Source organism: Phyllostomus discolor, chromosome 3, assembly GCF_004126475.2.
Source record: "Phyllostomus discolor isolate MPI-MPIP mPhyDis1 chromosome 3, mPhyDis1.pri.v3, whole genome shotgun sequence".
NCBI classification, from domain to species: Eukaryota; Metazoa; Chordata; class Mammalia; order Chiroptera; family Phyllostomidae; genus Phyllostomus; species Phyllostomus discolor.
The window spans coordinates 114,762,148-114,782,787 of NC_040905.2; the positions used below are offsets into that span (position 1 = coordinate 114,762,148).

At 52.8% G+C, this 20,640-nt stretch overlaps 1 protein-coding gene across 1 annotated transcript in view; it reads left to right on the forward strand.

Annotated features, from left to right (window-relative positions):
- The window catches only part of CLCN7 (chloride voltage-gated channel 7), a 26,624-nt gene continuing 5,984 nt past the window's right edge, over window positions 1-20,640 (forward strand). The window contains 18 exon segments of the mRNA XM_028520043.2: window positions 1-209; window positions 8,679-8,750; window positions 11,671-11,742; window positions 11,885-11,950; window positions 12,424-12,556; window positions 12,825-12,934; window positions 13,717-13,797; window positions 14,536-14,598; window positions 14,695-14,778; window positions 15,589-15,682; window positions 15,958-16,022; window positions 16,591-16,707; window positions 17,780-17,792; window positions 17,795-17,833; window positions 18,328-18,388; window positions 18,920-19,058; window positions 19,430-19,523; window positions 20,280-20,449. Coding sequence (XP_028375844.1) covers window positions 57-209; window positions 8,679-8,750; window positions 11,671-11,742; window positions 11,885-11,950; window positions 12,424-12,556; window positions 12,825-12,934; window positions 13,717-13,797; window positions 14,536-14,598; window positions 14,695-14,778; window positions 15,589-15,682; window positions 15,958-16,022; window positions 16,591-16,707; window positions 17,780-17,792; window positions 17,795-17,833; window positions 18,328-18,388; window positions 18,920-19,058; window positions 19,430-19,523; window positions 20,280-20,449 — 1,626 coding nt within the window. The 5' untranslated portion in view covers window positions 1-56.

Genomic DNA, 20,640 nt, shown 5'->3' on the forward strand with positions numbered 1-20,640 from the left:
TGGGTCACGTGGCCTCAGCGCGGGTCACGGGAAAAAACACCGGTAGGGTGCGGGCCATGGCCAACGTCTCCAAAAAAGTGTCTTGGTCCGGCCGCGACCAGGATGATGATGAGACGGCGCCGCTGTTGCGGAGGGCGGCACGGCCCGGGGTGCCAGCCAGGGAGGGCACGCCGTTGCTGAACGGGGCCGGGCCTGCGGCTGTCTGCCGGGTGAGAAGCTCGCGGTAGACTGAGGCCTCGCGCCTGGCCTCCTGGCCGGCAGAGACTTCCAGCACCTCCGAGCCGCGCGCGCGAAGCCGGGCGGCGGGGCGGAAAGAGGCGGCTTCCCAGTAACCTGCGCCAGCCCTGGGTCCGTGCCTCACAGTCTCCCTTCTCGCGGGAGCCGGTCTCGCCGTGGCGGCTTGCACACGGAAGAGCGTGGCCGTGGGCAGCTGCGAGTCGGGTGTCTGAGGCTCTGACAGGCCCAGGGTCCTCGGGCGGTGGCACTTTGCCGGGAGGGCGCTGGCTCGGACTGCGCAGTGCACGGTCCCAGCTGAGCCTCACGGGGACTCGGTGAATATGAATACCTTACTCGGTGGTTCATCCCCATTGTAAGACGAGGAAGTTGAGTCGCGGACGGGTTCGGGAATGCTACCGGGGTCTCCCTTAGCAAATGACAGAGCTGACATCGGAACCTAGGCTCTGATTCTGGAGTCTTGGGAAGAAGTTCTGGGTCAGGTGCCCAGCAGGGATCTATCTAGTAGCAGGTGGAATTCGCCATTACGCTCTGGTGTTTCATGGGCGGGATGAGCAGACTAGCACGTTTGCCGTCGTGTCCTTGACAGCATGAAGCTAATTTATTTCCTGACAGTTGCCTCCAAAATGACTTTGAAGGGAAGGCAAATGGAATTCTGTTCAGGTGATCAGTTACTTTTTCTTTCTTTCCCCCAACCCCCCCCCCAAAAAAAAAATTGTGATAAAAACATAAGCAACTCTTTTAACAGTTCCCAGGAGATTTTTTAACAGTTTGCGCTGCAGAGTTTTCTCTGGCAGTGAACTGAGGAACTCTGCCACCCTTCTCTGCAGGGATCAATACACAGGGATCGACTTCAGGTCGATCTCAGAAATGCCAAGTAGTTGAACTTAGTTTCCCGCAGCAGTTCATTGCACTCAGGTACACTAAGCAGCAAGTCAGGGTGGTCGAAATGTGCTCCGCATGTCAGTGATGCTGTTTGTTCCTTTAAATGTGTGTCTGTGTGTTGTATCAATTTTGAGTCAAGGAACTTTTGTTGATTGGGCTTATTTTCTTTTCTGATTATTCTTTACTCTTGACTTGTTCTAGATCTGTCCTTTAAATAAGTGTACAGTGTTTAAGGATTAGGAAGGACATCAGGGTGTTTGTGTAGAACTTACTGCTGGATTTCCCCAGTGCCTTGGAAATTCACTGGACTGAAGGCCAGAGTCTGCCCTTCGCCAGCGGGGTGCTGCTCAGCGCCATTTGAGAGAGATCTACTGAAATGCTTTCTGTTTCAGGTCTGAAGGAGCAGATCTGGGGTGGTGGGGATGTGGGTGCTTTGTTATTTTCTTGGAACATTTTTGTTCCTTTTTCCTCTTTGAAAAGAAAGTTGTCTGAAGTCTACACAAACTAGCTTTAAGGATTGACTGGTAAAGAGATTGGAAACCTTGAGGTTAAATTTGGGTTTATCACAGGACCGAATGAATGGGTCATAGTTTCACACTTTTTGCAACTAGATACATGAGTTGGCTTTTTTGAAGAACATTGTTGATCTCCTCCCTTAGAAATCATTCCCTTGAATCTTTGCAAGCTTTTATGTTTGTCTGTTTGCATTTGATAACAACTGATTAGTTGCTCTTAAACAATGTTTTCAATAATTTATAATGTACCTGCTTTTGCTGCCTGCATGCAGTTTCCTGGAACACAGAGGTATGTGAAGCAGCTTCCTACTAGCACCAGACTCATGCAGAAGCAGGCCAGTGCTCTGTGAGGTCTGTGTTTAAGACCCTGAAAAGTTTGGAAAGTAAATTGGAGTGGGGAAGTGGAAGCTGGAGTGAGATGCCGGCTCAGGCTTTGCAGGGGACAGCTGCTTTATCTCCAGGAGAGCCCTGCCCTGCAGAAAGCTGGAAATTCAAGTCTTAAAGGATGGATCCTTAGCTTGCCTTGTATGGACTGGTGCAAAGACAGTACTGGAGGCATTTTTGTGAGGAGCACTGCCCGGAACCATGTGCCCAGGTACCTCATCTGTGAAGAAGTTAATAGCTATGTAGCACTGAACACAGTGCCTGTCATAAGACAGTAAACATTAGTCACTCTCGGTGGCTTTAAGAGTAGCTACACAAAAGCGATTGTCTTTGGATTGGCATTTATGGCACAACTCCACTGGCAGCTGACAGACTCCTCCTTGCTGGCTTTCTTGCAGGGAGGGCCTGGTCTGGACCAGCCGGCTGAGTTCGTGGTTAGGTTTGTGCACCCTACCTAGTGCCGCAGCAGAAGGCAGCTTGTAAGTGCCTCTCAGTCCAGGGCCATTTGAACTAAAATGAAGACCTGGGCCAGCGGCCTCCCTATGGGAATGTTCTAGTGAATTGGACACGAGAGCTGGTCCTTACTGCCTCCTGGCCCTTGAAGGTTTATTGCAGGATGTCCAGAGTTGGCCCATGGTGGTGTTGACACCTCAGCATGGGCACAGCCTGCCATTCCCCTGAAGTAGCTGCTTTGGACAGAGTGAGGCCAAGTAGCTTTCCTGTAAGTCTGCTAAGTGCCCAGTGAGGAGCAGACACAACCCTGGGCAGGGTGGGCCAGGAAGAGCCTGAGTTCAGCCTTTGTCCATCCTGGACCAGGCTGTTCAGAGCCACCTGTAGGTCGCTGTCCCCTTTTTGTGGTTTGTTGGTTATCCAGTGAGTTATTGCCTGTCTGCTACTGGGACACAGAGAGGGTGAGGTCAGCCAGCAAGTCATGGTCATGTGTGTCGGCAATAGGAAGTGGACTGTTTTAGGAACTTATAGAGGGAAATCTGAGCCAGAAACAGATGCTCGGGGGAGGGGCTGGGTATTTACAGTGGTTGTAAATGCAGGACATTTCCAGGGACCTCTGCTTTGGGAAGCTCTGCCCAAGACTTCCCAGTGGGTGTTCAGAGTCATTCTGAGGATCTTACTTCTCTGGAAACTGGGCTTAACTCATGGGACTGTGCCTGACCCTGGTGACCCGGTGCCATAGACTACATCTGAGCAGGCCAGGGAGGTGGGGGTTTGCAGGGAAGCTGCCCACCCATCATTTGTCATCTAGCCCCTTGGGTTCTGCTCATTTAAAATGAGCTCCCATTTTTCTCTAGGCAGTACCCACCACCAGGGGAGCCACTCCAGGAATTCCTCTGCCCTGACATCCTTTTCCTGTCCATCTTTCCATCCACACTCCCCAGCACCACGTAGCAGGGTCCAGGCCATTCACCCTGCTCTCTCCCCAAGGACTCCTGTCCGGGACCAGTGTGGGTGGGGCACAGTCGCTGCCTCAGGAAGTTCACAATCTGGGGAGGTGGGTGAGGATACAGCCTGACAGAGCAGAGAGCTGAGGGACAAGAGTGATCCCAGGCCTAACCAGAGGGTCTTGGGAGGCACTCCCGACCCCTCTGCAGAGGCCACAGTGCTCGGAGAAGGCAGCAGGGGAGCTCTTCCCACCCTGTCTGTCCCTGCCCTGTTATACAACTTGCTCCTTTTCTTCCGTTAGGTCTCAGCCTCATGCCTCCTAGTCACCCACCCACTGAGCTCAAGTCTCCTAGTTCACACTTGTTCGTTTGTGGGAAACATGTGTCCTTGGACTGTGAGCCCTGGCTGTGGCAGCCCTGCGTCTTCAGTGCTGAGCATGGACCCTGGAGGATGTTAGAATGCAGAATGGGGCAGCAAACAACCTTTAACTTATTTTTAAAATTTGGTTTAATTGTAAAAACAAACAACAAAGTTGACTATCTTAACCATGTTTACGTGCACAGTTCAGCGGCGGTGAGTGCTTTCACACTGCCTTGTGGCCCTGACCCCCATCTGTCCCCAGAACTCTTCATCTTGCGAACTGAACTGTGCCCATCAAACACTAGCTTTCCCTGCCTTCCACCCCAGCCACTGCCATTCCATTTTCTGTCCCTGTGAATTCGACTGTTCCAGGGACCGCATATAAGTGGAAATCATATAGTATTTGTTTTTTGTGTGTGTGTGGCTGGCTCCTGTCTCTTACTGTAATGTCATCACAGTCCATCCATGTTGTAATAAAGTGGAGAATTTCCATTCTTTTTAAGGCCGAATGGTATTCCCTTGTATGTATATGCCACGTTTGCTTTATCCCTTCCTCATCAGTGGGCATTTGGGTTGATTCTACATTTTAGCCGCTGTGAATGTTAGTGTGAGTATGAGTGTGGAAGCATCTCTTTTCAGACACTGCTTTCAATTCTTTTGGGTGTATACACAGAGGTGGGATTCCTGGATCATATGATAGTTCTGTTTTTAACTTTTTGAGGAACTTCCACGCTTTGCCACAGCACCCGCATCATTTTGCATTCACACTCACAGCGTACCGGGCTCTGACTTCTGCACTCTACATCCTCACCGACGCCTGTTATTCTCCGGGTTTTTTTGTTCAGGCCATCCTCAGAGGTGTGAAATGGTATCATTATAGCTTTGATTTGCTTTTCCTGGTGATTATGATATTGAGCACATTTCCATGTGCTTACTGGCCATTTGTATGTCTTGGAAAAATGTTTATTCAGGTCCTTTGTCCCTTTTTTAATCTGGTTAGGGTTTTTGGTTTTGTTTTTGTTGGTATTGAATTGTACAGGTTCTTTATATATTCTGAGTATTAACTATCAAACCTATTATTTGTAAATATTTTCTCCCATTTTGTAGGTTGCCTTTTTACTTTGTGTATCGTTTCTTTTGATGCACGGAAGGTTTTCAGTTTGATGTAGTCCCATTTGTGTATAAATATTTTAAGTTTTTTAATAATCGTGGATTTACAGGAAGTTGAAAGACAGTGCAGAGAGGGCCTGTGCACCCTCCCCCAGTTTCTCCCAGTGGTTCCGTCGTACGTAACATCAGTGCAGTGTGAACCAGGCATTGGCATCAGTGCGGTGTGTGTGGTTCTCTGCCGTGACGTCACACGTGTAGAGCCATGTGAGCGCCGCTGCAGTCCCAGTTACAGAGCATAACCATTACCTGGAAGATGCCCTTGTTTTACTCTTACAGTTGCATACCCCAGCCCCCACTGACCTGCTCTCACCCCTCCAGGCCTGGCATTTCGAGAATGTCAGGTCAGTGGAGCTGCACAATATGTAAATCTTTGGGGATTGCTACTTTGACTCAGCATCCTGCCCTGGAAGATTTCAGCCAGCTATTGTGTATATCAGTAGTTTGAAGAACAAGTATTTAACTTGTGTTTAAGACCAAAGAAGGAACTTCTGGTCAAGATGGAGGCGTAGGTAAACATGGCTTGCCCCCTCCCACAACCATAGCAAAAATTACAACTAAACTACAAAACACATATCACCCGGAATCATCAAAAAAATCGAGCTGTATGGAAGTCTGACCACCAAGGAATTAAAAAAGTGACATTCAGATGGGTAGGAGGGACAGAGATGTGGAACAGGTGGTCCACACCCATGTGTGGTGGATAAAAATTGGGAGGGATGGCTAGGGAGTGAGGGATCCCGGCCCCACACCAGACCACCCAGCCCAGGGTTCTAATGCCAGGAAGATAAGTCCCCATAACTTCTGTAAAAACCAGTGGGGGTCGGGGCGGCAGAGGAAAAGTATGGGATTCTCACGTATCTCCTCTTAAAGGGCCCATGATGGACTTGGGACTTACACAGACTCACTTCCCCTGGGCCGCAGCACCAGCTCAGCAGCTTGAAGGGCCACAGTGGCGTATGGGGAGAAACCGAAGTGTCTGGCATCAGGGCGAGTGCCTGGGAACAGCTTCCTCCGACACAAAACTCCAGAGGCCAGGCAGCAACCATGGTCTCTTGCACTAAGTGAAATAAACCAGTCAGAGAAAGACAAATACCTATATGATCTCACTCATAAGTGGAATCTATTGAGCAAAATAAACTGACAAATGAAATGAAATCAGAGGCTTGATACATGGAATAGACTAACAGCTGTCAGAGGGGAGGGGCGGGGGAGACTGGAAGATCAGCCAAAGAGCACATGTGTGTAGCTCATGGACACAGACAACAAATGTGGTGAAGGCGGGGGGCGGGGTTAGTAAAAGGGAGGACATGGGGACACCTGTAGTAGTGTCAACAACAAAAAAAGAACAGATAAGGAAACACAAAACACCCAATAAATTATTGAACTTTACGTAAATGGCTTTTTTTCTTCACAAGAGATAGTCCCTAAAACATGCCCGTGAAGTCCAGAAAAGAAGTCATGAAGACGTGGAGCAGAGAGAGGGCCTGGCCTCCTCCCACTCAAGCCTGTCCCCTCGGTCCACACGCGCTCAGGGTGCCGGCACCCTGTGCTCACCTGGCCTTTCCAAGGCCACATGCTGAGGGACCCTAGTCCCCTGAATGAATGAGTCCTGTCCTTCCTCTCTGTAGGCCGTGCATGAGGTCACAGCCTGGCCCCAGAAACCGTTTAGATGTCAGAAGAAATGCTTTGTGGGACCTGACTCTGGGCCACATTCTTGTGGGGGAAATGACTGCCTGACGTAATTGAGCTGCTTTTATGACCAGTGACAAATAAGATGAAAGTGACCAGAATGCCTTTTTCTGTGGGCTTCATCTGTCAGGGTGGATGGCAGTACCGGCGTTCCCATTTTCTTCACAGTCTGACTCTCGGTGCTGCCTGGGCATCGCTCAGCTGAGTTTGTCCATCTCTGTGCCCCATCTGCTTGGCTGGTCTCCATGTGTGGGCATGTCCCCAAGAAGGTGTATTTGGTGCTGCTGTGTTTGGGCTTGCAGGCCATGCGTGCTCCCAGGTCACGTGTTCTGTCTGGAGATGGGAACTGCAGCCAGTGCCAGGCCACCTCCTGGTTCGAGTTCATTCTCAACTGGGGTCCCTTCCCAGGCCAGCACAGCAGCCAGGGGGCTGGCCCTCTGCCTGCCTTTCTCATCAGATTTAGCAGTTGGAGGGGATTGTCAATTGTTTTTAGAAGAGAGATCACCTATGTTCTCTCATTAATCACCTGTTCTACTGACATCTGCCATATGTACATAGAGAAAAGCGCACATTTGTGCAAGTGGAGCACGAATCTCATGTATTACTACCCAAAAGACTGTCTACTCCTAACCCCTGGGACCTGTGCATGGGACCTCACATGGAAATAGGGTCTTTGCAAACGTGATCAGGTTAAGATGAGGTCAACCTGGCATAGTCTAACACCAGTGACAGATGTCCTCATAGGGAGAGGGAAATCTGGGCACACACACGGGGAGGAGGCTGTGTGACTATGGAAGCATACATTAGAATGATGTGGCCAGAAGCCAAGGAATGCCAGGGATTGCACCAATCAGAAGCTAGAAGAGGCAGGAAGGAGCCTCCTCATCACCCTTGAGAGGGAGTGCTTCCTGTCAACACCTTGATTTTGGACTTCTGGCCTCCAGGCTGGGAATGAATAAATTTTTCTCTATTTAAGCCCACCGTCCATTGTAATTGTTTACCGCAGTTCCAGGGGATTCAGACACCCCCGCCCCCAATCAGTCAATGTCCTTCGATCCGCATCGTGCCCCCCACTTTTCCTGTCCCCTCCATTAGTAAACACTCAAGGCAGCACAGGTTGTTCCCCTGACTGCAGAGGTCCTGTAGCGGAGTCACAGTGCACTCTGGCTGGGTGTCCGTTGTTGAATGTGCAGCAGAATTCATACCTGTCGTGGCTGCTTGTTTTCCTGCCGCATGCAGGGCTGCCAGGTGAAATGCAGGGCGCCCAGCTGCATTTGCACTGCAGAGAAACAGTGAGTCATATTTGAGTTCAAGTATGTTCCGTGCAATATTTGGGAGATACTGAGGCTAAAACATGATTTGTTATTTCTCTGAAATGGAAATGTAACTGAAAACCTGTGTTTCATTTCCTAGTCCAGGCCTCTGCCATGCCCCAGCAGTGGGTATGAGAGAAGTCACGCTCCGGGTTGCCTTCTGTGGTTGACCTGTGCCCTGGGTCCTGGATGTGGCCCCACTCCGGAGTGGGAGGGCTCTGGGTTCTGAGGGCACTCCTGCCCTGGGGGAGGAGGTGCCTCAGACTGCATGTCTGTGGAGTTAGCCTGGAGGCCTGTGACAGGATCCCCACGGCAGAAACACTTGATTTCATGATGGGGGACACGGTTGGGGGGGGGGGCAATGACAAAAGCTCCCAGAGGAAGGATCCGGAATGCCTGATGTTCTTTGGTCAGGAAGACACCAGCACAGTTGCCTGCAGCCCCGTTTCTGGTGGCTGGCAGATCTCTAATCTCTGAAGTGCCCTAGAACAAGGGAGGGCAGGGCCTCTGGAGTAGGGAAAGCCTGGGTTTCCCATTCCAAGGCTGGACCTCTTGGGGACAGGCTGTAGGTGGTGGGGGCAGGTGTGGGTCCAGCGCTCGCCTTGCTGTCATCCCACACAGCAGGTGTGGGTCTGTGCTCCCCAAGCAGGGACACATGAGGTCAGGCTCTCCTGGTGGGGTGGTGATGGCCCTGTGGCTAAGCGCCCTGTTGTTTCTCTTTTGTTTCCAGTTACCCCATTCGGCATCTTTCCAGATTGGACAGATGAGCAACATGGAGCAGGACGATCAGCTTCTAAACCCAGTGAGTGGGAGTCATTCCTGTTTATCCCCAGCAAGGACAAGGCCTGCTGTGTGGAGTTGCAGCCTAGCAGAGGGCAGACAGTAAATGCCAAACTGGAGAGTGGCGGATGTGGGGAGGGCCATGCAGGGCTCAGGGACAGACACAGGCGGGCCATACAGAGCTTGGGGACGAATGGGGGCCGTGCAGAGCTGAGAGACAGGATGAGGAGCAGATCCTGGGTAACCAGGGAATGCGGTTCCAAGGGGCCATGTTCGCTGAGGCCAGGCCAGATCAGCAGAGGCAGGGAGGTGTGTGAAAGGTGTAGATCGCTGGCCGGGCATGTTGGGTGTGGATGCGGGAAGCAGGCGGGGTGACAGGTGCCATGGGCAGGAGGGTGACACCAGGTAGGCTGGAGGAGGGCCATGGGGGCAGGGTGGGCATCTCAGGGTGGGTGTCCCTGGACAGCAATGATGTCCTCTTCTGCCCCTGTGTCAGGGCTGGACGGTCCAGCAGCTGCCAGGAGAACGTTTCCTGAGCCCCTCCCCCAGTCTCGCATTTGACTCCCTCAGGTGTCTCATGGTCCTGATTTTCATTTCCAGTGACACTGAGCATCTTTCCTGTGCTGATGGCCCTTTTATGTTTTCTTTGGAAAAATGTCTGTTTAGATTCTGTGCCCATTTTTAATTGAGATATTGGTTTTGTAATTGAGCTACAAGAGTTTTTATGTATTTTTATATAGTTTAGACACAAATTGCTCATCAGATACATGATTCACAGAAACTGTTTTCTGTTCTGTGGGTGTCTTCTCACTTTCTAATGGTGTCCTGTGAAGTACAAAAGCCTTTAATTTTTTTAAAGATTTGATTTATTTACTAGTAGAGAGAGGGAGAGACACATTAGTATGTGAGAGATACATCAATTGGTTGCCTCTCATATACCCCCAACTGGGGACCTGGCCCCACAACCCCGGCATGCGCCCTGATTGGGAATCAAACAGCTGACCTTTCCGCTCATGGGCCTGCACTCAGTCCACTGAACCACACCAACCAGGGCAAAAGCCTTTAATCCTGATGAAGTCTGGTTTATTTATCTTCTACCATTGTGCTTTTGTTGTATCTAGGAAACCATTTCCTAGTCCAAGGTCATAACGACTTACTCCTGTGTTTTCTTTGAAACATTCTACAGTTTTAGATCTTGATCCATTTTTTACTAATTTTGTACAGGTATAAGATAAGAGTCCAAGTTCATTGTTTTGCACGTGGATGTCCAGTTTTCACAGTAGCAGTCTGTGAAAAGACTATGCTTCCCGTATTGAACTGTCTTGGCACTCATCTAAAATCAATCGACCATAAATGGGAGGGTTTATTTCCGACTCTCGATTGCCTGCCATTAATCTCGGTGTCTGCCCTTGAGCCAGCACACCTGTCTTGACAACTGTAGCTTTGAAGTCAGGATGTTGGCGTTTTCTACTCTGTCAGTGCTGGGCACCTTCACACAAGGATGCCGTCCTTGACAGCCTGGTATCTCAGGCCAGAATGCCTTTTTCTGTGGGCTTCCTCTGTCAGGTTGGACGGTAGTATCTCTCTGAGAGCCCTTATTTCCATATTGATTTTAGGATCAGCTTATCAGTTTCTTCAGTGATGCCAGCGGGAATTTAGACAGGAATTATGTTGAATCTTAATATTAAGTCTTCTGAGGAACACAGGATATTTCCATTTATTTAGGTCTTCAGTTCCTTCCTTTCAACAATGTTGTATAATTTTCGGCATACAAATCTTACACTTTTTAAAAAAGATTTTTTAATATATTTTTTAGAGAGAGAGGAAGCTGGGGAGAAAGAGAGGGCGGGTAACATCGATGCACGAGAGAAACTGATTGGTTGCCTCTCACACACCCCAGGCTGGGGACCTGGCCCGCAGCTTGGGCATGCGTCCTGACCAGAAGTCAAACTGGCGACCTTTTGGTTCGCAGGCCGGCACTCAGTCCGCTGAGCCACACCAGCCGGGGCTAAATCTTACACTTTTGTTAAATGAATTTTAGGAATAAATTTTACTTCCTATATTTCACTTTTCATGCAGTTGTGAGGAGAGGTTCCTTAGTCTTATTGCAGTCGCTGAGTGCTGGTGTGTAGACATGCGCTCGGCGTTCGTGTGCTGGTGCTGTGGCCTTCAGGCTCCCCGAGCGCTGGTCAGTTCTGCCGGTGTTCAGTGACTCTGGGGAGGTTTTCCACATGTGGGGTCGTGCCGTTTGCAAATAGAGAGTTTCCCTTCTCCCTTTCCAATCTGAATGCCTTTTAGTTCATTTTCTTGCCCAATTGCAAGAAACTTCCCCACTTGTCCTCTCCGGGAACGTGCCCTCCTGGCACCTCACGTGTTCAGTAGTCCAAGGCTCCCCAGCCCTTCACTTAGGGTTTTTATGGAGGTCCCATTACACAGGCTGATTAAGTCATTGGTGATTAGCTCCTTCTCCAGCCCTACCCTCCAAGGAGGTTAAGACTGAACGTTCCCATCCTCGAATCACACCGGGTCTCTCTGGCAGCCAGCCCCCGTCCTAAAGCCTAGGAACTGCCATCTTCCCTCCATCTCATTAGCTCCCAAAAGACACTACCCAGAGATGCCCAGGATTTTAGGAGCCAGGTGCCAGGAACTGGTACAAAGACCAAAAATATATTCTCCAGTTGGTTTTCGGGTGTTAAATCACCCTCACATTCCTAATGTGCTGCGGGATCCAGCCCGCTGGCGCCCTGTTGAGAACTCTGTGTCTGCTCACGAGAGATGTGCGTTGCAGTGGGTTTCCTTTCCCCTGGTGTCCGTGTCTAGCTTTGGGGTCAGGAGGAGTGGCTTTGTGAGATGAGTGGACACGTGCTCTGTCCTCTACTCTTTGGGCTTCACTCTTCAACGTGCTAGGTTGTCAGTGCCCGGCTCTGCCTCTTCCTTTGCAGGAGATGGACCCTTCTCACCCTTTCCCCAAGGAGATTCCACACAACGAGAAGCTCCTGTCCCTCAAATATGAGGTGGGCCTCCTCCCTGGGTGCCCCTGCCCCGTGCAGTCCCAGACACTTCCTCCCCTCTCCAGCTTCACGCCTGCCAGCTGCCCGGTGTGAACCTGGGACATCGAGGTTGGTCATTGTGTTGTCTCTGCACCCTGGTCTACAGAGCTTGGACTATGACAACAGTGAGAACCAGCTGTTCCTGGAGGAGGAGAGGCGCATCAACCACATGGTGAGTCTGGGGCTGGAGCCGGGGGACTGCCCTGCTGACCCAGGGGCTGGTCTGGTGCTGCTCTCACACCCGGGTGTGGTGATGTGTGCCCTTCTCTCTCCCCTTTGTCCTCAGTCCCTGTGCTGTGGGTTCCGGTTTGTGTCACCGAACACCTGGTACAGGAAAGGGTGTTGTGTCACGTCCCAGATACAACAAAGAAGGCTGGTCTTAGCCATGTCAGCTACAGCCTCCAGAATGTCAACAACTGATTATGGGTTGCTTGGGAAGGTCCACACACAAACCCCCAACCCCAGTGCTCCATCGTGTCTGAGACACTGGCCAGAGGCTGCCCTCATGGACTTGGGGATGCAGAGGGCAGCGCACTGTGCATGGCGGTGGCCTGCAGAATGCCAGGCCAGTCATGTCGTCAGCAGAGTAGCCTGTGGTTGATGTCTTGCCACAGCGACTGCCTCTGACTGGTGCCTCCCCCACAGGCCTTCCGGACAGTGGAGATCAAACGCTGGGTCATTTGTGCCATGATAGGGATCCTCACGGGGCTCGTGGCCTGCTTCATCGACATCATGGTGGAGAACTTGGCTGGCCTGAAATACAGGGTTGTCAAGGACAGTATCCTTATCAGAAGGTGCACAGCACAGACAGGTGGAGCTCAGAGCAGCGCATAGGGTCCCACGAGTGGCCATGCTGCCCAGGGCAGGCCCAACAGGAGGCGTCTCTGGGTATTTCCCCTCCAACTGGGAGAGGTGGGCCTGGGCGGGTAGCATCTCTTTCTGGGCTGTGGAAGGTCTCTGAGATACGCAGTTAGCACAGAGGTGTGGTGGGCTGGGGGTGTGGCACCTCAGGTGGTGAAGCTAATAGTCTTCCTTGACAAGCCCAGATATCGACAAGTTCACAGAGAAAGGGGGGCTGTCCTTTTCTCTCCTGCTGTGGGCCACGCTGAACTCGGCATTCGTGATGGTTGGCTCCGTGATTGTTGCCTTCATAGAGGTATGGCCACGAGGGAGCCCTGGGTGGTGGGAGCTCCTCCAGCTCACCTACTGCAGTTTCTGCAAGTGAGGTTTGCGAGGTCACACTGGTGCAGATGTTAAACAGTTCAGTGAGAACAGAATGTATATCTGGGCCTCCCTACCCAGCACCTTTCACAGTGAGGCCCATGAGGGGAAGCACACAACCCATGTCTAGGGGGTCCCTAGGGTTTGCAGGGCTGACCCAACCCGGTGGTCCAAGTGGAGGGGACCCTCCCACCCCCACCTGAGGGGATCAGACCCACCTAGGGGCCCTTCATTCCGGGACTTCTCCCAGAAGCCCTTCCTATAGCCTGCCTCTTTCTGTGCTCTTCCCTTGTCATGAGGTGTTAGAAGGAAGAGGGGAAAGCATCTAGAAGCTTCTATCTGGGGTGCAGTGCTCCCCCAGGGAGTGCAAGGAACTCTGATTCCTCCCAGCTAGTACATGATACGTGCCTCTCATCTGTCCTAGAGCATCCCCACTCTGTCCCCTGCCTCCTTCCCCACTGTGGGGCACTGGGCCACCGTCTGTCTCCATTCCCAACCCCTCTCACGTCCCACAATATCTGCACCCCTCAGTGGTCATTCTGCATCTGGGGTGGGAGAAAGTGAGAAGCCTCTTCCCCAGGCAGCCATCCTATCCAGTTCTGTGTTGTCCCCTCCCCACCCCGTCTCCCGTCTCGAGCACTGGGTCAAGGCTGGGATGCCCTAGGCCTACGGCTGCTCTGCTTGACCAGCTCTGTATTCACTTTCCTCTCCTTCCAGCCAGTCGCTGCTGGCAGTGGGATCCCCCAGATCAAGTGCTTCCTCAACGGAGTGAAGATCCCCCATGTAGTCCGGCTCAAGGTGAGAAGGCGAACCCTGGCCGGGAGCACGGTGCTCATCGTTGGGGTTCTGTGCTGGGTTAGAAGCCTCTTGTCGTCCACCCGCACCTCCGAGACTCACCCACACCCATTCTGTGTGCCGCTAACGAGCCTGTGTGTGGATGCACTGGCAGATTTTATGTAAACTTTCTTGGGAAAGTGGTAAAAACTTTCTCTGAACACTTTAAACAACACAGCAGTGCTTAAGTGGCGCGTGTGCTGTGATCGCAGCTATGTGTAAGTTCTCTCCGGTGGCTAACATTCCAGGGGGAGAGCACCTGTGTTTGGAGGGGAGGAGCATTTTCCATGTGTCAACAGTTTTCCTTATACTCATTATGCTTAATGTTCTTGGTGACATACTGATTCCAGGGGTTGCTGGGAAGTCAGGTTTTCTCCTGTGGCCATTTCGGTGACTCGATCTGCCTGTCTCAGCCTGGGATTTGCCAATGCTTTTCTCTTGCCCCCATCCAGGGAGCAGATGCTCCTGGGGGCCTGGAGTCCTTCAACCCAGGGGTGGGGTGGTGGTGGGCACATGGGGGAGCAGCGCGACCTCCCGGGGGGGGTCGTGCTGGTGCCTCTGAGTGCCCTCTTTGTCACTCATGGGTGCTGGGATGTTTGCATGAGTTATTAGTATTACTTCCTGCGCAGGACTGTGGCTCAGGTTCTCAGACTGTGTGTGACTTCTAATCAGAGACTTGACACATTTTCCTTTGTACTCCAGACCCTGGTGATCAAAGTGTCCGGTGTGATCCTGTCTGTGGTGGGAGGACTGGCCGTGGGAAAGGTAATGGAGCCCGAGGGGCATCACTTTGGGCTGAGTCCCTCTATAACCCAGGTTCTCTCTGAACTCGCCTGACGTGGGCTGTCCTGTGCTTCCCAGGAGGGGCCCATGATTCACTCGGGCTCTGTGATTGCAGCTGGGATTTCCCAGGGGAGGTCAACGTCCCTGAAGCGAGATTTCAAGGTGAGTTCTCTCCTGATACAAATATTGAGGATGAGAGTAACCGTGTGTCATAGAGCAGGGTCTCTCCTGCTCCTTGCAGGTATGCTCTGCCAGGACCGTCCCCGACAGTGAATCTGAGAGTCCCCTCCGTGGCCTGTCCTGGCAGCTCTCCTGGGGCCTGCCCAAGGAGCCTGCTCAGAGCCTGACTCTCAATGTGTTGTGTGGAAGTGCGTTTTTCTGAGGAAATGGCCTGTAGCTGTGAACAGCTTCTCCGAGGACTGGATGACCCAGAAAAAAGTCAGGAATAACCTGCCTACAGTTTAAGGATGCTTAATTTTTAAGATACACTTCAGAATAATTTTGTCAAGTTTCACCAAAAAACCACCAGCCTTTTGATGGGTATTGCAATGAATTTATATATGAATTTAGAGACAGTTAACACTTTTACAGAACAGAGTCTTTTTAAATCAAGAACATGCTTAAGTTTTTCATTCAGTTTTTGTTAGGTCTTTTGGTGGAGTTTTTGAGTTTTTAATGTATCGCTTGCACAGATCATAAAGCTTAATTCTTGGTGTGATGGATCTCTTGTTATTTTTTCATGGTTGTTGGAACGCAAGGGAATTCTGTTTCATTGCCTCTTTGGTTCTTCAGTCTTTGTGAGTCTGGCATTGATGAGTTGACTGTCTAGAGACTCCCTTTCTCTGCACCCACCTCCTGCCCCTCCCTTTGGCCCCTGCCTTGGTGGCTTCTAGCCAGCCATCTGCCTCTGAGAGAAGTGCCCCTGGAGAAGCCGGCTCAGGCCCTCTCCCTGTCTACTGTGTTCCTGTTCAGATCTTCGAGTACTTCCGCAGAGATACGGAGAAGCGGGACTTTGTCTCTGCAGGAGCTGCAGCTGGGGTGTCTGCTGCGTTTGGGGCCCCTGTGGGTGAGTAGGGGCCCTGCGTGGTCTGACGAGTAACTACCTGTGTTGAGAAAGCTAGGCCATCCCTGCTATGTGAGGGAATAGTCTAGGTGTTTGCAGACTTGGGTGCTGGGTGGTGGTGAGCATGTGGGGTGCCTCCTGGAGAGGCCCCATGGCTGCCTCTGATGTGGGCTTGGTGCCCTGGGTCTGGGGTGTGAGGGGCTGGGGGCATGAGTTCCCTATGCCCGGGGCTCCCTATGCCCGGGTGGAAACTTTAGGTCTGGGCCGCTGCATTCCAGGCGGGGTCCTCTTCAGCTTGGAGGAAGGTGCCTCCTTTTGGAACCAGTTCCTGACATGGAGAATTGTAAGTGCCCACAGATGGCGCCTCTCCCCAGGTCGGGCAGTGCCCGCATCTGACCTCAGTGGCCTCTCTGTTCCAGTGGACACCAAGCTCTGGGTCCACACTTTGGTGCCCTTACCTGAGGTTCCTGTTCAGCCATGGTGGGAGCCATGCGCCCCATGGGTCATCATAGCCCACCTCAGTGCCCCACTTGACCCTGAGGTGTTGCCTCCTCTTACCACCTGCCCTTCTTCTGCCAGTCATGGTCACTGTTTCCATCTGCTTCTCTTCCACCTCCACATTGGGAACCCCCAAACCTTGCACACCATCTTCCCACAGCTCCGTCCTGGCTTGGCCCCAGACTCACCCAGCAGAAGCTAGAGGCCCCACACTCGCCCGGCTTAGCCAGCCTTGAGGGGTCTGGCCATGGAGGCACAGATTCCTTCCCTTTAGCCTTTGGAGGGCCCCCAGGGGCCTCCTGAACGACAGGAGCAGAGGCAGGCCCCTCTCTTGCAGCCCTCTCCCTACTCCAGGGGTTCACCTGGGTGGGCACTGTTGTTCTGATGGTACTCGTTTGTCTCTGTGCCCACAGTTCTTTGCTTCCATGATTTCTACCTTCACACTGAACTTTGTCTTAAGCATTTACCATGGAAACATCTGGGACCTGTCCAGCCCGGGCCTCATCAATTTTGGAAGATTTGATACGGAGGTATCGTGTCCCACTCACTGTTTCTGGTTCTTGGTGTGGGGCCATGACTGTATACCTAAGGGTCAGCCTGAGAACTTGGACCTTTGGGAAACTCCATTTCTTTGCTGTGAAATTGAGCTCTTGTTTATAAGCACCAAGGGTTCTGACCGGTGTGGCTCAGTTGGTTGGGTGTTGACTTGCAAAGCAAAAGGTCACCTATTCAATTCCTAGTCAGGGCACATGCCTGGGTTTCGGGCCAGGTCCCCAGTTGGGGGCGTGTGAGAAGCAACCAATCAATGTATCTCTTACACATCGATGTTTCTCTTCCTCTCTTTTTCCCTTTCCCTCTGTCTAAAATAAATAAATAAATCTTTAAAAATAATAATAATAATAATAATAATAATAATAGAGTACCAGGGACCAGAGGTGCTCTAGGGAAACACACATCCAACTTGGTGTGCAGGTTAGGATGAGGGCATCCTAAACCAGGGGGCGCTCCAGGGACATCTCAGCCATCCTCAGATTGTTAGACAATGGCACTGAGACTTGTGGGGCCTGGGGTGCTCACACCCCAGCTTATGGAGGGCGAGCATGAGCAGGCTGGGGTCCCTAGGGAGGCCTGGCCCACGCATAGCAGGCACCACGCACTACAAGGAGGACCTGCTCCCAGAACGTTTGCTCCCAGGATGTTGGCACACAGGGACACGTTGGAGCTTTGGGGTTGTCTGGGACACTAGATGTGCTCCTCAGGCTCTTCCTCCTGCTCTCCTTGATGCCCCTCTGTCAAAGCTCAGGTCGTTCTGCTTCTCAGGTGGACGGATGCCTGGGTGAGGAGCATGGGAGAGCCTTACGAAGATAAAGCTTCACAGGGCCTCTGAGCGCCTTGCAGACCAGCCCGTGTGAGAAGTCACACAGTCTGCCCAAAATCCCCAGTGTGTTTCCTGCGGGGCCTGTGCAGCGCAGTGTGAAAGTGCCGGAAGGTTCCCATGCATGTGACAGATGTGTAGCACGTCCAGGCCTCGAGTCTGGTCTGAGTGGCAAGACGCTGATGACACGTTTCCTCACAGAACGTCTGTTCTTCTCTTTTGCACAGACGATGGTGTACACGATCATGAGATCCCCATCTTCATCGCCATGGGAGTGGTGGGTAAGGGCCATCCCGCGCAGGACCCCAACCCTCCTGGCCCCATGCTTCCCCATCGCTCAGGATGGCAGCCAGCACCTCCCAGCAGGAGCAAAGCAGGCGGTGTGGTCAGGGCCTGCGGGACTCCAGGCCTGGCCCCGCTTTGAAATGGCTGGAGAGGGCTACAGCCCCCACACTCTGCTTGCTGCTCCAGGGCCACCTGGGGAGGAAGTCCACACTTTAGGGACACCGGGGCTCTGCTCCACTGGGAGAGCCATGTAAGAAGTAGACTAGGCCCCGGACAGCGCTTACTACTCTGTGAAAGCCTTTTCCCTGAAAGGAAGGCAAAGCCTTTTAGAAATAAGCCCCTCTGTCTATCCACCAGGGTGTGGTGATAGAGAATAGGTGTTTTCACAGACTGTCCATCCCCTCCTGTCCCCTCCTCTTCCCTCTGTGCTGCCTGAGCAGCCTCCATCCTCCTTTTGTGTTTCTTATACATGGTTCCTTCCCAATCTCAGGTGGTGTTCTTGGGGCCGTGTTCAATGCCTTGAATTACTGGCTGACGATGTTCCGAATCAGGTGAGAAACCTGTTTTGTAGCCCCAGCGAAAATGTATTTGTGGGCTGTGTGCCCACAGGGTTACATAGAATGCCCCGTGCTGGTGTGCATCCCTTTGTGATGGTTTGTGCGTGAAGGGGATAGACCAGTGTATGGCTCAGGGGCAGGCGGGGGTAAGGCTAGGAGAGGCCTGGCCAGGGAGGCACTGCCTGTTCATCCTGGCCTGCCCAGGGCCATCTTGACCGACCCTTGGCACAGGTAGCTGGCATGGCTGCATTTGCCATTTGGACAGCCATTACTGGAGTTTGTGGGGGTGGATTCTGGGCTTGAGTGGATTCCTCCTCGTCCTCTTGCACCAACTTAATTGCTTTGGGGGGCATCCAGGGGGTTATCTGAGGACGTGCAGGAGTCTGAGTGGACTGGTGCTTGAACGTGCTGTGTCACCCTCCTAATCAGTGTTGTATCGGCAGCTCTCAGTGAGTCACAGGCTGAGGTTGCCGTGGCAACTGCTCAGGTGTCTAGAGGCCTGGTTCATCCCAGTGTTTGTTCTAGGTACATCCACCGGCCCTGCCTCCAGGTGATTGAGGCCATGCTGGTGGCTGCCGTCACAGCCACTGTCGCCTTTGTGCTGATCTACTCATCCCGGGACTGCCAGCCCCTGCAGGGCAGCTCCGTGTCCTACCCCCTTCAGGTAGGAGGTTGGACCCACCAAGCGGGGGCCAGGACAGGTCCTCTGAGGAGGAGCACTCCCCTCTCCTGGCAGGAGGGCAGCTAACACAGCAGAGCTCTGGAGCTCTGTGCAGAATAGGCTGGTGCGTCTTCGAAAGGGTTAGGCAGCCTGTTGGGTGCCAGGAAATCTGGCCGTTGGGCGGAACTGGAGTCTCACCCAGTCCTCCTCCCAAAATGGTAGCCTGACAGGGGCCGTGGAGGCTGTGGGTATGGACCCCGGGAAATGTAGCCTGCCTCCCATCTAAGGCAGCATCCCGCCCCCATCCTGCCATGTGGCTGGTGCTGGCTGGGGCCGCCCTGTCCACTGGCCCATTCTCTCTCCCGACCTTGCAGCTCTTCTGTGCAGATGGCGAGTACAACTCAATGGCTGCCGCCTTCTTCAACACTCCAGAGAAGAGCGTGGTTGGCCTTTTCCATGACCCCCCAGGTGCGTGCCTGTGCTTGGTGCTGTCGGACGCACATCCCCGTGGGCCGCTGCTCACTCTGGCCTGGTCTGCAGCAACCCATGGACCCTTGAGCACAAAAGCCAGAGCAGATGGCATCAGGCTTTTCTGCTGTGCTCCCCCATGGCGTCGTCCCACCTCTCAGGGACCTTAGGTTGTCTCCAGTGGTTTTCTGTCACAGAGGAGACTGCCAGGACGTTCCTGGTCCTCACCCTCTGTGCATGTGACAGGAGCCCACAGAATTTAACAGAAAGGCATTTAAATGTGCAGCAAGGCCAAGCCCTTTCTAGAAAGTGTTGAACGAAGGCAACAGTCAGCACCAGGCCTCCCGACATGCTAGTGCAGGGTTCTCTTGGTGTCTTCCTGCTTCTGGAAGTTACCTGGTGTGGAATGTGCCTGGTGGCCTTTCTCCCCGACCCCCAGTGGTCTGCGCTGTGATGCCAACTGTTTGCACACAGACTTCGACGGACACGTTCTCCCGACCTCAGGTCACTGTCCTGCTGGAGGCGCTAGGCCCCACTTGCCCCAGCTGGGTGGGGTCACCATCCTCTTGCCTCAGAGGACCCAGCCTCCAGAACCTGGTGCTCTGGCCTCTGAAAATGGGAGTCTTCAGGGGACTCATCAGGGCGTGTAGGGGTCAGGATGTGACCCGGAGGTCGCAGTCGGGTGGGTGGTTAGACGAACAGCCCTGCTTGGGCACGAGGCTGTATGACAGGCTCTGGCCCTCCGCTCTCTACTAGGCTCCTACAACCCTATGACCCTCGGCCTCTTCACCCTCGTCTACTTCTTCCTGGCCTGTTGGACTTACGGGCTGACGGTGTCCGCCGGTGTCTTCATCCCGTCCCTGCTCATTGGGGCTGCCTGGGGTCGGCTCTTCGGCATCTCGCTGTCCTACCTCACCGGGGCCGCAGTAAGTCAGGGTCTCCGTGCACCAAGCTCGCAGGACCAGAGCTGGGCTGGGGGGAAGTGGGAGTGCTGGTGGGCTCTGGTCAGCATGTCAGAGCCTCTGGTCGTTTTACTCAGCCTTAGTTTGGCTGCTGCTGTTTGCTGGGGCCACACCATTAGTGTGGCCATCTCTGTGTGTGGTCTAGAGATGATACC